Below are 15992 nucleotides of genomic sequence, written 5' to 3'. Positions count from 1 at the left end.
GTGTGATCCATCCCTGGATTCTCCAAGCACTGACTGCCATCCACTCTGACCACAGCCAGGGACCACATCCCACTGCCTGCCCAGTGTCCATCCATGGAGGTGAGCACCGTGTCCCCTCTTTTCACCTCACCACCTAACGGGCCTGGTCTCTGTGAGATAGATGTCACCAATGTGGCCATACACAGTGTGACACTGCTCGTCTGCCTCTGTGGGCTGGCTGGGAATGGGCCTGTCTTCTGGCTCCTCCACATTAATACCATCACCGACTTCATCCTCAACCAGGCTTTCACCGACTTCTTCTTCCTCCTCATCACAGTGCCCTCCACCCTGCTCTTCCTGCTGGAGGAAGTGTCCTGCTCCACTATAATGCCCCAGATATATTTGAGCTTGCTTTTCCAGCTGTCCTTGTTCTCCTACATCATATGGATGTGTCGGCTGATGATTATCAGTATTGAGAGGTGCAAGTCCATCCTCTGCCCGTTTCTCTGTGGTTCCCAGCTTCCTGAGCGCCTGTTGTTTCTGTTGATGTATCTCCTGTTCTGGGCCTTCTTCTTTGTTTTCATCATTGTCAATCCCACCGTGACTTCCCTGTGCCAGTCACACAACCAGGGGCACTGCCGAGTGGTTCTCCTCTCCATGTACATCCTTAACCCCTTCCTATTTGCTACACCCATGGTCGTTTCCAGCACAACCCTCTTCATTCATTTCATGCCTGGCTCCCAGCAGCAGCAACCCAAGAGACTCGACATTGTTATCTTCCTCATTGCACTCTTCAGTCTGCCCCTCAGTCTCTGGAATTTCCTGCAGCAGCTTGGTTACACGGTTCTGTCCTCCCAGGTGGTTTTCCTACTTGCCTGCATCAACAGCAGCATCAAACCCTTCATCTACTTCCTGGTGGGGAGCTGGAGGAGAGACTACTCCGTAGGGAGCTGCTGGAGACAATGCTCCATGCAGAGCTGCAGGAGACATTTCTCCATTAAATCCCTAAGGAAGGCCCTCCACAGGGTGTTTGGGAAGCCAGAAGAAAACCCTGCCAGCAGCGATGTTGCCACCTCAGAAAGAGCAGTCTGAGCTTGTTGATCCCTTCCACTGCGTGGCTGAAGGACCCCAGGACAGTGACTGAGAGATGCCTGGAGTCACCTGATGAATAAATATCCACAGTGTCACCCTCCCTTTGCTGGTGTGTCCTCCATCCACTTTCCAGGCTGCACTGGGATCTGATAAATGATTGTGTGGCCTCGGCCTTGAGGAGCAGCCCCTGGGCTCAGCTCCTCTGCAGCTCATCAGAAACACCCTCTGCTCCCAGGAACTGCAGCTGTACGACGACCTCCTGGGTTTTATGGACAGCCTTGGAAATTATTTCACTTCCCTGAATGGCACAACATCCCTGTTCTCACACTTGCACTGAAAGTAGCCAGCCCTAAGTGTGGCCAGGATGAAACGTGGCTGTGACTGAAGCCCATCCCTTGGGGCCCTGTAAACAGTGATCCAAAAAGAGACCCTTGGAGCTCTCCTGGCCCCAGCAGCGCTGACCAGAACCTCCCTGGGAGTGGGGCCTCTCCCAGCCGGGATCTCTCCCCTTTGCTGCCCTCGGGTGATCCCCGAACGCCGACGGGTCCTGGGCCGATCCCGCCCTGCTCCAGGCTCAGCCCTTGGCACAGTGAGGAGATGCAAACGGATCCACAGTGAGCATTTCCCTGCCTCCGAGGGGAATTTCTCACAGGGACCTTGCACTGACTCTGTGTGCACACACGGGTGCATCTGCCATGGCAAATGTGGCAGCAATGCTGCTCCCTCAGGCGTTTCAGTGCCTGAGACATCTGCGGGAGTCAGGCCTGTAAGCGAGGTTAAGTCATGAGATACCTTTTCAGCCAAATGCTGTTGTCATTCCTTTGCTAAATTGTTAATTTTAAGGTGTAAGAGCATGAATGACTGGGAGAAGCAGAGACACTGCTCATGGTCCTGTGCAGAGAGGGGCTGTTGTGGGATGGGATGGGAGAGAGGAGAGGAGAGGAGAGGAGAGGAGAGGAGAGGAGAGGAGAGGAGAGGAGAGGAGAGGAGAGGAGAGGAGAGGAGAGGAGAGGAGAGGAGAGGAGAGGAGATTGAGCAGGTCAGTTGTGCTTCTTTGGGCGCAGGGGAGGCTTTGGCACTGATCCCAGAGCTCTTCCTGGAATAGGAGTTACTTCTGAGAAGCAGCCCAGCTGCCTCACTAGCACTAGCAGCATTCAATACCACCACAACCACCAGCATCCCTCTGCTGCTGGAGGGCCAATCACTCCTCAAGGAAGAGACATGAGGAATGGTAGAAACCTGTTGGGAGAGGGAAGGCAGTTGGAGAATGGGACATTGTGCAAGGAAGTGGAGTGTTTCTAAACAGGAGAAAATGAGAAGCCATTTGCAAAATATTTCATTTGGAGCTTTTCACAAAAGTCACTTCCTCTGTAGCAGAAAAACACAAGATAAATACCTCTGAGGGACTGAAATGCTGACGTAGCCAAAGATTCAATTTCTGACTCCCCCGTGACCCCACAGAGTCTTTGGGAAACAACAGCAGGACAGGGCACAGAGAGAGCCAGCAGGGTGGGAATGGGGAGCTCCTGGTGATCTGGGAACTTTCTCCTTCATGTTTCTGACCTGGGAGGATCCACTTTAGGACATGGATCCCAAAGGAGCAAGAGGTACCAGGAAGTGCTGCTGATCTGCACAGACCCCCTTTGCCTGCTGCTGCCCCACAGTGAACAGGTCAGTGCAATGTTTTCCTTCCTCCCTCCCCACCTTCCTCTCCTCCAGCAGCTGCTCTGTTCCTGCCACCCTCTCCTGGTGACCGCAGTGCTCTCCAAATGTGCCCCCTCCTCTGCCCTGTCCTTTCCTTCCCCATCCCCTGCTGAACAGCCCAACCCTCCCATTTCCCTCTCACACACCACCATTTCCACCACCCTCCTCCCCTGCACATCTCACTCCTCCCCACTCAATCCTTCCCACTGCAGGGAGCTGCTGAGGAGCTGTGTGATCCATCCCGGGATTCTCCAAGCACTGACTGCCATCCACTCTGACCACAGCCAGGGACCACATCCCACTGCCTGCCCAGTGTCCATCCATGGAGGTGACCACCGTGTCCCCATCTCCTGCCTCACCCACTGAAGGGGACGATCTGTGTGAGATAGATGTCACCAACGTGGCCATACACAGTGTGACACTGCTCATCTGCCTCTGTGGGCTGCCTGGGAACGGGGCTGTCATCTGGGTCCTTGGGTTCCACCTGAAGAGGGAAACCATGAAACCCATCACTGCCTACATCCTTGACCTGGCCATCATCAACTTCCTCTTCCTCATCTTCATGCTCCCCTCCACTCTGCTCTTCCTGCTGGAGGATGTGTCCTGCTCTCTCTTTATCCTCCCAGGCTACATAAGGTTCCTTTTCCTCCTCTTCGTGATGTTCTACAGTGTAGGGCTGTACCGGCTGACGGCCATCAGCATTGAGAGGTGCAGGGCCATCCTCTGCCCACATGATTGCTTCTTCCACCTTCCCCAGGACCTGTCATGGGTGGTGGTGAGTGCCGTGCTCTGGGCCCTTTCCATCACTGTCATCGCTGCCCTTTCCGCCGTGACTTCCCTGTGCCAGTCTCAGGAACACAAGCACTGCCAGCGGGCTCTCATCTCCCTGTACATCCTCAACTTCCTCGTATTTGCTCCATCCGTGGTCATTTCCAGCACAATCCTCTTCATTCATTTCAAGGGTAGGCCCCAGCAGCACCAAGTCAAGAAGCTTGACATTATTGTCTTCATTGTTATGCTCTTTGCTCTCCCCGTCAGTGTCTGGAATTTCCTGCAGCAGCTCGGCTACATCACTGTGTCCCCCCACGTTGTTCTCCTGTTTGCCTGCTTGCACAGCAGCATCAACCCCTTCATCTACTTCTCAGTAACAAAGTGCTGGAGGCTCCGCTCCATGGAATCCCTCAGGGACTGCCTCCAGAGGATCTTTGAGGACCCAGAAGAAAACACTGCCTGCAGGAATGATGCCAACATGGACACAGTGATCTGAGCCTCTTGAACCCTTCAACTGCACCGATGTAGGACCATGGGGCAGTGGATGAGGGGTTCCCTGAGTCACGGGATTAATAAATATCCACAGGATCACCCCCCCACATTTATTCCTGCAGGAGAAGAGAGCAGGGGCAGTGCCAAGGGCCATGTGCAAGGGATGCTGTGCAGGGAGCACATTGGAGCGTGGCTTTTCTGCTCCCTCACGGGTCCTAGAGCACTGTTACCGTAAATGGAGCCTTCCTAAAATAGCTGTGAACGCAGAATTCCCCGTGGCACCTGCTGCCTGTATCTCACTGCAGTCTGATATCAATAAACAGCATCGTGAACCCCGAGCTTCCTTGGCCCCTCTGCAGGGATCCTCCGGCTCCTGCTGCCAGCCGGGAATGTGGCCGGAGGGAGGGGACACTGCCATGGCTTGTGCTCCCTGGAGCAACCACGATCCCGAGTGCCCAGAGCTGGGCTGGCACCGGCACAGCCGGCACGGACAGGATGGCCCAGGGGCTCAGCATTCCCCCCTGGCTGCTCCCAGAGTGTCACACCAGACGTGTCCCTGCTCCCAAAGGCCTTTCATTTTTAGTTTTGGGAGCCAGGTGCAAAGGACTCTCTGCCTTCAGGAATTCTTACTCTCCACTGCCTTCAGCTGCTCCCTCGGCGGGCTCGGGTGGTGCAGCAGCAAGGAGAGGAGGAGGCCGTGGTCCTCAGCACGGCCACTCCCTTCCAGGAGACAGGTGACATCCGTGTTTGTCACCACGGGCTCTGCGGGGCATCAGCCACCTCCCTGTGCCTTCCCTGGGGTCACCAGCCCCACCACATCCCACACCTTTAATCCATCCTCATCACACCCCACACCTTTTCTCTACCCCCACCACATCCCACACATTACCACGAGTCCCACCACATCCCACACCTTCCCCCCAGCTCCATCATGTCCCACACCAAGCTCCCATCGCACTCCCCTTGCAGCCCACCCACCTCCCGTCCTTCCCATCCCTCCCAGCCCCGTGCCTGAGGCTCCAGTCCCTCCCCATGGGCTGCTCACCCCAGGCTGCCCTGTCAGGCCTTCAGGGAGTGTTTGTTTCTCTTGGAGACGCCCCCCCGAGCTTCATCCCTGGTGTCCAGCCCCATCTTCCTCTGGAGACACACAAGAGGCAGCAGAGGGATGGGTCCACTGGCGTTTCTTGGGGTGGAGAAGAAGCATGGAATGGCCAGGAGGAGTGGAAACCCTGCTGGGGTCCCGTGTGGAGCAGGAGAGGAGTGGGGCTGTCTGCAGGGGAAGGCAGCCTGGGGGAATTTCTAGAGGAGGTCAGAGGGGGGCAGGATGCCTTAGGATTTTAACTCATACTTTTCAAGTCCTGTATTGCATTAGTGCATAGCTCTAAACTGTATCTAGAGTGTTGGTTGACTGTCTTGACATTGTGGTCAGAAAAAACAATTCCTCTAGGCTTGGAATTCAAGGACACTCTACTGCCTCCGGCCCCAAAATGTATAAACAAAAGTGATTTGGGGGGTGGGTGGGAAAACTGGGGGTGTATGACTTCATTACCTGAAACTGTAATTGGAGGATTAAGCCATGATATGTAAATGGGCCAAACTTATATCTGTCTGAAAAACTCAGGACTATTGTCCATTTTGGCTGTAGGCCCTCACACAGGCTTTGGCTGCCCAAGGTGTACTTTTTGAAGGCCTTTAATAAATACCTGATTTTATTCTCTGAACCTTGTCCAGCCTCTCTTCTAGGTACCCATTCCAAGGCACCAGGCAGACAGTGGCTGGAGGGAGCTGGAGAGGTCTGGGTGTCCCCAATCCCAAATGTCCCCACTGGATGGCTGCAGAGCCCAACAGGCCACACTTGAGCCAGGGAACAGCCTCGGACTGGGAAACCAGCGGGATGGGATGGGATGGGATGGGATGGGATGGGATGGGATGGGATGGGATGGGATGGGATGGGAACTGGGGTAGAGATGGGGATGAGGAGTGATGCCAAAATAAGAGCAAAGTTCCTAACACCAAGTAATGGTGTTTACCAAGTGAAGTATTAGGCAGCAGGACACGCAGCAGGATCTCTCCTAATTTCTGTGTGTGCCTCATGAGACTTTACAACATCATTTTTTTCCATTATAATCTAGGGATAAACTTACATAAACATTAAAAATTTTTCTTACCTAGTACATAAACACCATTTTCCTCGAACAAATTTCCATGCATTCACTACATTACTGGGAGTCCTTTCATGGTCCTGGAGGTTCATTGAGAGGGGTCCAGGGTTTTATTCACTGAGTGCTGTGATATTACAGGTGACCTTGCCTAGAACTTTTCTTTTGGCCATGTGCTCTTGCTTCTTGTTACAGAACTCACCCCAGAAATATTGTATGCCTCCTTATCACTTTCCCCACTGGCTCCAGTCACATTTATCATCCTGGGTCCACATCTTTACAACCTTTTATATTTTTGCCCAGTTAGTCTTTCAGCAACTTAAAAGGGGAGATGAAAATGTTTATTCTCTCTTATTTATCAATCCCCTGCCAACCAGTCCAACACTCCCACCTCCATTTCCCACTCCACAATTGCTACCACCCTCCTTCCCCTACACATCTCATTTCCCTCCACTGAATCCTTCCCACTGCAGGGAGCTGCTGAGGAGCCTCATGCTCCTACCCTGGATTCTCCAGCCACTGACTCCCCATCCACTCTGACCACAGCCAGGGGCTACATACACTGCCTGCCCAGAGTCCAACCACGGGCAGATATGGAATCTCACATCCCCTCACCAGACCAATCCTTGCAAGTGCAAAAACTTCATGATCCGTGAGCTAAAGGGGCTTCTGGAGAGTTGGAGAGGAACTTTGCACAAGGGCATGGAGTGACAGGACAAGGGGGAATGGCTTCCCACTGAGAGAGGGTGAGTTCAGATTGGATATTAGGAAGAAATCCTTCCCTGTGAGGGTGCTGAGGACCTGTCACAGGTTGCCCACAGAGGCTGCCCCATCTCTGCAAGTGACAAGGTTGGATGGGGTTTGGAGCAGCCTGGCATAGTGGAAGGTGTCCCTGCTGGCAAAGGCACAGTATGGGATCAGGGAAAAACAAGCACAAGAGTTCCCAGGACTGAGGAGGAGCAGGAGCTCTGGTGAAGGGCTGGAAGGGGGTTCACAGCACTCTGGTCTCTAACAGCTTTCATTGCATCATCAAGGGGATTGGCATTAATTAGGGTGGGCTCTAAGTGCTGAAAACCTGGCTGCAAGCAGCTGATTGCTGTCCTTGCCTTGGGCTGTGTGAGCCTGCATTGCAATGATAGAAACGGGAGTCCATGGGCCAGGGGTGCTCCCATGAGCCCAGGGGAGGTTTTGGCAATGATTCTGGAGCTCTTCCCAGAATGGGAGTTGTTTCTGACAAGCACTCAGATGCTCCAACAGTTCTGCCAGCACCAGCAGCATCCCTCTGCTGCTGTAAACCCTTAGGGAAGAGAAACGAGGTATGATAGAAACCAGTCAGGAGAGGGAAGGCAGTTGGAGAATGGGACATTCTGCAGGGAAGGAGTATTTGTCATCAGGAGGAAATTAGGTGCCATTTGCAAAATATTTCATTTGCAGCTCTTGACAAAACTTTCTTCCTCTGTAGCAAGAAAAAAACGAAAAAACCAAACCAAGATGAAAACCTCTGAGGAAGTGAATCTGAGGTAGCCAAAGGTGCGATTTCCAGCTCCCCTGTGACTCCACTGAGTCTAAGGGAGCAAACAGGGCACAGCGACAGCCAGCAGGACTTCTGGGAGCTGCTGGTGATCTGGGCACTTTCTCCTTCGTGTTTCTGACCCGGGAGGATCCACTTTAGGACACGGATCCCAAAGGATCAAGAGGTACCGGGAAGTGCTGCTGATCTGCACAGACCCCCTTTGCCTGCTGCTGCCCCACAGTGAACAGGTCAGTGCAATGTTTTCCTTCCTCCCTCCCCACGTCCCTCTCCTCCAGCAGCTGCTCTGTTGCTGCCACCCTCTCCTGGTGACTGCAGTGCCCTCCCCAGGTCTCCTCTTCTCTGCCCTGTGCTTTCCTTCTACATCCCGTGCTGAACAGCACAACCCTCTCATTTCCCTCCATCACCCCACAACTTCCACCACCCTCCTCTCCTGCACATCTCACTCCTCCCCACTCAATCCTTCCCACTGCAGGGAGCTGCTGAGGAGCTGCATGGTCCATCCCGGGATTCTCCAAGCACTGACTCCCATCCACTCTGACCACAGCCAGGGACCACATCCCACTGCCTGCCCAGTGTCCATCCATGGAGGTGACCACCGTGTTCCCATCTCCTGCCTCACCCACGGAAGGGGACGATCTCTGTGAGATAGATGTCACCAACGTGGCCATACACAGTGTGACACTGCTCATCTGCCTCTGTGGGCTGGCTGGGAACGGGGCTGTCCTTTGGTTCCTCAGTTTGGAAAGCCGTAACTCTGGCATCTTTATCCTGGCTGTTGCTGACTTCCTCTTCCTTCTATTCACGGTCCCCTCCACCCTCCTCTTCCTGGTGGAGGATGTGTCCTGCTCTCTTATCGTGCCCTTGATGTACGTGAGCTTCCTTTTCCAGCTCTCAATGGTCGCCTATTACTGGGCACTGTTCTGGCTGATGCTCAGCAGCGATGTGGTCAATATTCACATACTCTTCCAGCTCTGCTGTCCCTGCAACCTTCCCAAGCGCCTGTGGTTGGTGGTGGAAACTGTCCAGTACTGGGCCTTCTTTGCTCTCCTCACTGTCATTCCCGTGCTGACATCCCTGTGCCCATCCCACGAGCAGGGGCAGTGCCGGGCAGCTCTCATCTCCATGTTCACTGTCATCCTGCTCCTCTTTGCTGCACCCATGGCCATTTCCAGCACCACCGACATCATCAAGGCAAAGTTTGGCTCCCAGCAAGAGCAACACAAAAGGAGAGACAACGTGATGTCCTTCATTGTGCTCCTCACTCTGCTCCTCGGCCTCTTCAATTTCCTGCAGCAGCTCGGTTACATCCCTGTGTCGACACAGGTTTTTTTCCTGCTCACCTGCATCCACAGCACCATCAAACCCTTCATCTACTTCTTGGCAGGGAGGTGCTGGAGTCCCTGCTCCATGGGGTCCCTACGGATCTCCCTCCAGAGGGTCTTTGTGGAGCAGGAAGAAAACCCTGCCCACAGAAATGATGTCCCCAAGGACACAGTGGTCTGAGCCTGTTGATCCCTTCCACTGCTCTGCTGAAGGATCTCGGCACAGGTTTCCTTGAGTCACCTGATCCATAAACATCCCCAGCATCACCCTCCCTGGGCTGGTGAACTCCTGCAGGAGAAGGGAGCAGGGGCACTGCCAGGGCCAATATGGGAGGGATGCTTTGCCATAGAGCACATTGGAGCATGGCTTTCCTCCTCCCTGCCTGCCCACTCGGCTCCAGGCAGTGCAGCTGGGCTCAGTGCTGTTCCCCAGCTCTATTCCCCATGGAATGACCCTCACTGCCTGGGCCCCAGGGAATGAACTCCATCTCCTTTGGCTTCTCAGATGAGTTTCATGGTGTTTTGAGGGATCTCCTGCCTGCAAAGAATGTGACTCATTGAGGCCTGGGGACACACCCAGCACCGGGTGGAAGCAGCAGCGACCTTTCTCATCCAAAGCCAAGAGCGAGCAAGGGGCAGCAACTGCCCCCCACTCTCCTTTCCCTTCTTCTAATGTTGCAGTGTTCCCCCAACCCCGAGAGAGAAACTCCCAAAAAAACACAAGGAGCTTCCCCCCACCACATCTGCCGTCTCAGGGACCAAGCCATCAGTGTTTCTCAGCATGTCAATGGGAAATAAATCCCACAGGCAAAGAGGAAAAAAACAAAAAAACAAGCCCCACCAGCTGCTTTCTTAGCTTCAACCCTTAAAAGTTGCAGGTTTCATCTGAGTCATCTTCCACACTCCCCTGGGAGTCAGACAGCAGCCTACAATGAATTTCAAGGAATTTCTGGAAAGTTGAGGTGACATGATTCCTACCCAGGCTGACATGCCTCAGGGATCTGGGATACTCCTGCTGGAAACTGGCAGTGTGGTGGCCCTGGGACCAGAACTGTCACCTCTCTTCCCTGCTGACACTATGTTTCTGTCCCCAGATATGAAATCTCACATCCCCTCACCAGGCTAGTCCTTGCAAGTGCAAAAACTTCATGATCCGTGAGCTAAAGGGGCTTCTGGAGAGTTGGAGAGGAACTTTGCACAAGGGCATGGAGTGACAGGACAAGGGGGAATGGCTTCCCACTGAGAGAGGGTGAGTTCAGATTGGATATTAGGAAGAAATCCTTCCCTGTGTGGGTGCTGAGGACCTGTCACAGGTTGCCCACAGAGGCTGCCCCATCTCTGCAAGTGACAAGGTTGGATGGGGTTTGGAGCAGCCTGGCATAGTGGAAGGTGTCCCTGCTGGCAAAGGCACAGTATGGGATCAGGGAAAAACAAGCACAAGAGTTCCCAGGACTGAGGAGGAGCAGGAGCTCTGGTGAAGGGCTGGAAGGGGGTTCACAGCACTCTGGTCTCTAACAGCTTTCATTGCATCATCAAGGGGATTGGCAGTAATTAGGGTGGGCTCTAAGTGCTGATAACCTGGCTGCAAGCAGCTGATTGCTGTCCTTGCCTTGGGCTGTGTGAGCCTGCATTGCAATGATAGAAACGGGAGTCCATGAGCCCAGGGGAGGTTTTGGCAATGATTCTGGAGCTCTTCCCAGAATGGGAGTTGTTTCTGACAAGCACTCAGATGCTTCATTGGCACTGCCAGCATTGCAGTGCCACCAGCACCAGCAGCATCCCTCTGCTCCTGGAGAGAAAATGACCCCTCAGGAAAGAGAAAGGAGGAATGGTAGGAGCGTGTCAGGTTAGGGAAGGAAGTTGAAGAACAGGACACTCTCCTGGCAAGGAGTGTTTCTAATATGGTGGAAATGAGAAGCCATTTACTAATGTTATAAACAGAGGGGATTGTAATTGTTCTCGCTAATGTCGAATGAATATTATGTATGTTATAATGTTAAAAGAAGCTCTGTTCGGATGTGGAGTTTTTCTAATGTGAGTTTTGTGTTCATGTTGAATGTTGTAATGCTGATCTCTGGCCATTGTGTGGGGCTGAAGCCACAAGGAGTGCACAAGCTCCGGGGAGGCAGGACGAAGGAGGAGCTGTGTTTGAATGTGGGGCTTGGCTTACCAGGGTGTTGGCTTAATCAGAATATATCCGGGCTGTTACTGATGTGGGCAGTGTGCCTGTGGCTGTGCCTCTGGCCGCGGGTGAGCGCTTACTGCTGGTCCTTTTACCTTATTTTGTCCCTTGTTGTACTTTAATAAACTTTTTAAAATATTAAGAAGTGCGGCGTCGTTTCTCACAGCAAAGACGAACTGTTTCCTAGAGAAAAAAAAAAAAAATATTAATAATTCCGAGGCGTTGAAACTCTGATGGATCCAAAGTTGTAAAAGCACTTCTGCCTGCTCTGTGACCCCACCGAGTCTCGGGAAACAAGAGCTGGACAGGGCATGGAGTGGAGCCGGCAGGATGGGAATTGGAGCTCCTGGTGATCTGGGAACTTTCTCCTTCATGTTTCTGACCTGGGAGGATCCACTTTAGGACATGGATCCCAAAGGAGCAAGAGGTACCAGGAAGTGCTGCTGATCTGCACAGACCCCCTTTGCCTGCTGCTGCCCCACAGTGAACAGGTCAGTGCAATGTTTTCCTTCCTCCCTCCCCACGTCCCTCTCCTCCAGCAGCTGCTCTGCTCCTGCCACCCTCTCCTGGTGACCGCAGTGCCCTCCCCAGGACTCCTCTCCTCTGACCCTGCCCTGCACATCCCTCCCAACTTCCGAACTCCTCCCCTGCACATCTCACTCCTCCCCACTCAATCCTTCCCTGCAGGGAGCTGCTGAGGAGCTGTGTGATCCATCCCGGGATTCTCCAAGCACTGACTCCCATCCACTCTGACCACAGCCAGGGACCACATCCCACTGCCTGCCCAGTGTCCATCCATGGAGGTGACCACCGTGTTCCCATCTCCTGCCTCACCCACTGAAGGGGACGATCTCTGTGAGATAGATGTCACCAACGTGGCCATACACAGTGTGACACTGCTCATCTGCCTCTGTGGGCTGGCTGGGAACGGGGCTGTCCTTTGGCTCCTGGGCCTCCGCAGTTTGTGCAGGAACAGCACCACCCGTTACATTTTCATCCTGACTTTTATCGACTTCTTCTTCCTCCTCATTATGATCCCCTACAGTCTGCTTTTCCTGCGGGAGGGTGTGTCCTGTTCCGTCATCGTGCCTTTGCACTATGTTTGGTTTCTTTTCCAGCTACCTCTGATTTCCTGCAGCATGTGGCTTTACGCACTAACATTCATCAGCATCCAGCGGTGCAGATCTATAAACTGCCCTCTCTGGCGCTGCTGCCACCGTCCCCAGCACCTGTCGAAGGTGGTGTGTGCCCTGCTTTGGGCATTCTCCATCACTGTCATCAGTCTCTTTGCCACTGTAACTTCCCTGTGTGCGTTCCTGCCACCTGAGCACTGCCGGGTGTCTCTCATCTCCATGTACGCCTTCAACCTTCTCCTCTGTGCTCTCTTCATGCTCATTTCCATCACAATCCTCTACATTAAGGTCAAGTCTGGGTCCCGCCAGCAGCAACCCAAGAGTCTCGACATTGTTATCTGCCTCACTGTGCTCTTCACACTCCCCCTCAGCCTCTGGAATTTACTGCAGGAGCTTGGCTATACCATTTTCTCCTCCCCGGTGGCTTTCCTGCTCACCTGCCTCTACAGCAGCATCAAACCCTTAATCTATTTCTTGGTAGTGAGCTGCTGGAGGCACTGCTCTGTGGAGTCCCTCCGGCTCTCCCTTCGAAGGCTCTTTGAGGAGCCAGAAGAAAACCCTGCTGGCATCGATGATATTGCCATGGGAGCTGTGCTCTCAGTCTGGTGATTCCTCCTGCTGCACTGCTGAGGGACCCCAGGACAGTGACTGGGGGATTCCTGGATATCCACAGTGTCACCCTCCCTTTGCTGGTGCATCCCCTCCCCCTTTCCAGGCTGCAGAAATGCTCCTTAGGCATCAGCCTTGAGGAGCAGCCCCTGGGCTCAGCTCCTCTGCAGCTCATCAGAAACACCCTCTGCTCCCAGGAACTGCTGCTGTACGACGACCTTCTGGGTTCTATGGACAGCCTTGGAAATTATTTCACTTCCCTGATTGGCACAACATCCCTGTTCTCACACTTGCACTGAAAGTTGCCAGCCCTAAGTGTGGCCAGGATGAAACGTGGCTGTGACTGAAGCCCATCCCTTGGGGCCCTGTAAACAGTGATCCAAAAGGAGACCCTTGGAGCTCTCCTGGCCCCAGCAGCGCTGACCAGAACCTCCCTGGGAGTGGGGCCTCTCCCAGCCGGGATCTCTCCCCTTTGCTGCCCTCGGGTGATCCCCGAACGCCGACGGGTCCTGGGCCGATCCCGCCCTGCTCCAGGCTCAGCCCTTGGCACAGTGAGGAGATGCAAACGGATCCACAGTGAGCATTTCCCTGCCTCCGAGGGGAATTTCTCACAGGGACCTTGCACTGACTCTGTCTGTGTGCACACACGGGTGCATCTGCCATGGCAAATGTGGCAGCAATGCTGCTCCCTCAGGCGTTTCAGTGCCTGAGACACCTGGGGGAGTCAGGCCTGTAAAGAAATATAAGGAATAAGTTTGGTAAAATGCTATTAAGTTTTATTCCTCTGTTGAGTTTTCTAAATTTAAGATATAACTCAAGTACTGTTGAGTGCTGTAAAGCTTTTAGGCCATTTTTCTTTTTATCTTTACCCTCACTGTCCTTTTGTCACACACAGAAATACACACACAGGGACAGTGCTTTAATCTGCTGTTACTTAATATTAAACTTGATTTTTACTGATATCCTTGCTGGTGGTTTTGTGGATTCAGAAATTCTTCCTCTGCCCTGGCTTCCTCTCCCTCAGCTGGCTTGGATGGTGCAGATGAAAGGAGAGGAGAAGGCCGTGGTCCTCAGCACAGCCACCCCATTCCAGGAGCAGGGTTTGTCACTGTGTTTGTCACTATAGTCTCCACAGGGCATCAATCCCCTCTCTATAGATTTGCTGAGGTCACTGAGCTGTGGGCATTCAGCCTCTGACCCTGCTGGGCATCGGGAAACAACAGTGGGACAGAGCATGGAGAGGAGCCAGAGGGACTGGCGTGGGAGCTCCTGGTGATCTGGGAACTTTCTCCTTCATGTTTCTGACCTGGGAGGATCCACTTTAGGACATGGATCCCAGAGGATCAAGAGGAACCAGGAAGTGCTGCTGATCTGCACAGACCCCCTTTGCCTGCTGCTGCCCCACAGTGAACAGGTCAGTGCAATGTTTTCCTTCCTCTCGCCCTCACCTTCCTCTCCTCCAGAGCTGCTCCTGCCACTTGCAGTGTCCTCCTCAGATGCTCCCTCCTCTGGCCTGTCCTTTCCTTCCACATCTCCTGATGAACATCCCAACCCTCCCACCTTCCTCTCCCAACTCATCATTTCCACCACCCTCCTCCCCTGCACATCTCACTCCTCCCCACTCAATCCTTCCCACTGCAGGGAGCTGCTGAGGAGCTGCATGGTCCATCCCGGGATTCTCCAAGCACTGACTCCCATCCACTCTGACCACAGCCAGGGACCACATCCCACTGCCTGCCCAGTGTCCATCCATGGAGGTGACCACCGTGTTCCCATCTCCTGCCTCACCCACTGAAGGGGACGATCTCTGTGAGATAGATGTCACCAACGTGGCCATACACAGTGTGGCACTGCTCATCAGCCTCTGTGGGCTGCCTGGGAACGGGGCTGTGTTCTGCATCCTCGACATCAGCTTCCCCACCGACTGTATCCTCAGCCCTGGCTGTCGCCGACTTCCTCTTTCTCCTCCTCATGCTCCCGTCCACACTGCTCCTCCTTTAGAGGATGTGTCCTGCTCTGCTCTTGTGCCCCTGGGGTACTTGAGCTTCCATTTCCAGCTGTCGCTCTTGTGCTCCAGGTTGGGGCAGCACCATGTGTTCATGAACATCACAGGGTTAGGGTCTGTAGCCTTGAGTTTGTTCTGCTACTGCTGCTGTTTCTTTCCCGAGCCCCTGCTATGCGTGGTGATGAGTGCCCTGCCGTGGGCCTTCTTTGCTGTTATCACTCTCAATCCAACAGTGGTTTCTCTGTGCCAGTTTCATGAAGAACTCTGCCAGGTGCCTCTCATCTCCATGTATGCCCTCAACCTCCTCCTCTTTGCTCCTTTCATGCTCATTTCCAGCGCATTCCTCTGCATTCAGGACACATATTGCTCAGAGAAGGGCAAGTCGAAAAGACTCCACATTGTTATCTTCCTCTCTCTCCTCATCATTCTCCCCCTCAGCCTCTGGAATTTCCTGCCACTGCTCAGCTACACCATCGTGCTTTTCCTGCTTGCTGGCATCAGTAATACCATCAAACCCTTCATCTACTTCTTGGTAGGGAGGTGCTGGAAGAACTGCTCCGTGGGGTCCCTGAGGGAATCTCTGCAGAGGGTCTTTGGGGAGCCAGAAGAAAACACGGCCAGCAGCAATGATGCCTCCAGGGACATGGGGGTCTGAGCGTGTTGATCCCTTCCACTGCACTGATGAAGGACTCCGGGACAGTGGCTGAGGGATTCCCTGATTCACCTGATTAATAAATATCCACAGGATCATCCTCCCACCTTTATTCCTGCAGGAGAACGGGACAGAGACAGTGCCAACGGCCATGTGGGAGGGATGCTCTGCAGGGAGCACTTTCGAACATTGCTTTCCTCCTCTCTCACGGGTCCTAGAGCACTGTTACCGTAAATGGATCCTTCCTAAAACGGCTGTGATCCCAAAATTCCCCCTGGCACTTGGTGCCTGTATCCCACCGCAGTCTGATAACAATAAACAGTACTGTGAACCCTGAGCTGCTTTTGCCCATATGCCA

At 53.6% G+C, this 15992-nt stretch overlaps 4 protein-coding genes and 1 pseudogene across 5 annotated transcripts; all 5 read left to right on the top strand.

Moving 5' to 3' along the window:
* Nucleotides 1-93: 93 nt before the first annotated feature.
* Nucleotides 94-1071, top strand: LOC148221723 (mas-related G protein-coupled receptor member A8-like). Its single transcript, XM_088175739.1, has one exon. It carries the CDS (start codon nt 94-96, stop codon nt 1069-1071), a length of 978 nt encoding a protein of 325 aa, XP_088031865.1.
* An 11-nt stretch (nt 1072-1082) lies between these two features.
* Nucleotides 1083-4376, top strand: LOC148221722 (proto-oncogene Mas-like). The gene is made up of 2 exons (XM_088175559.1): nt 1083-2742; nt 2988-4376. The coding sequence occupies exon 2, from the start codon at nt 3098-3100 to the stop codon at nt 4040-4042; it is 945 nt and encodes a 314-aa protein (XP_088031685.1). The 5' UTR covers nt 1083-2742; nt 2988-3097; the 3' UTR covers nt 4043-4376.
* A 3937-nt stretch (nt 4377-8313) lies between these two features.
* LOC148221721 (mas-related G protein-coupled receptor member H-like) lies at nt 8314-11380 on the top strand. Its single transcript, XM_088175567.1, has one exon. The coding sequence runs from the start codon at nt 8314-8316 to the stop codon at nt 9232-9234; it is 921 nt and encodes a 306-aa protein (XP_088031693.1). The 3' UTR covers nt 9235-11380.
* On the top strand, nt 11273-13939 carry LOC106854650 (mas-related G protein-coupled receptor member A8-like). Its single transcript, XM_088175558.1, has 2 exons — nt 11273-11726; nt 11923-13939. The coding sequence occupies exon 2, from the start codon at nt 12033-12035 to the stop codon at nt 12975-12977; it is 945 nt and encodes a 314-aa protein (XP_088031684.1). The 5' UTR covers nt 11273-11726; nt 11923-12032; the 3' UTR covers nt 12978-13939.
* A 323-nt stretch (nt 13940-14262) lies between these two features.
* Nucleotides 14263-15971, top strand: LOC148221720 (mas-related G protein-coupled receptor member H-like; annotated as a pseudogene). The gene is made up of 2 exons (XR_015807543.1): nt 14263-14391; nt 14619-15971. The product of XR_015807543.1 is annotated as a mas-related G protein-coupled receptor member H-like (transcript).
* Nucleotides 15972-15992: the final 21 nt, after the last annotated feature.

Source organism: Sturnus vulgaris, chromosome 18 (genome assembly GCF_052056855.1).
Source record: "Sturnus vulgaris isolate bStuVul1 chromosome 18, bStuVul1.hap1, whole genome shotgun sequence".
NCBI lineage: Eukaryota > Metazoa > Chordata > Aves > Passeriformes > Sturnidae > Sturnus > Sturnus vulgaris.
This window is presented reverse-complemented; position numbering and strand designations above follow the sequence as displayed.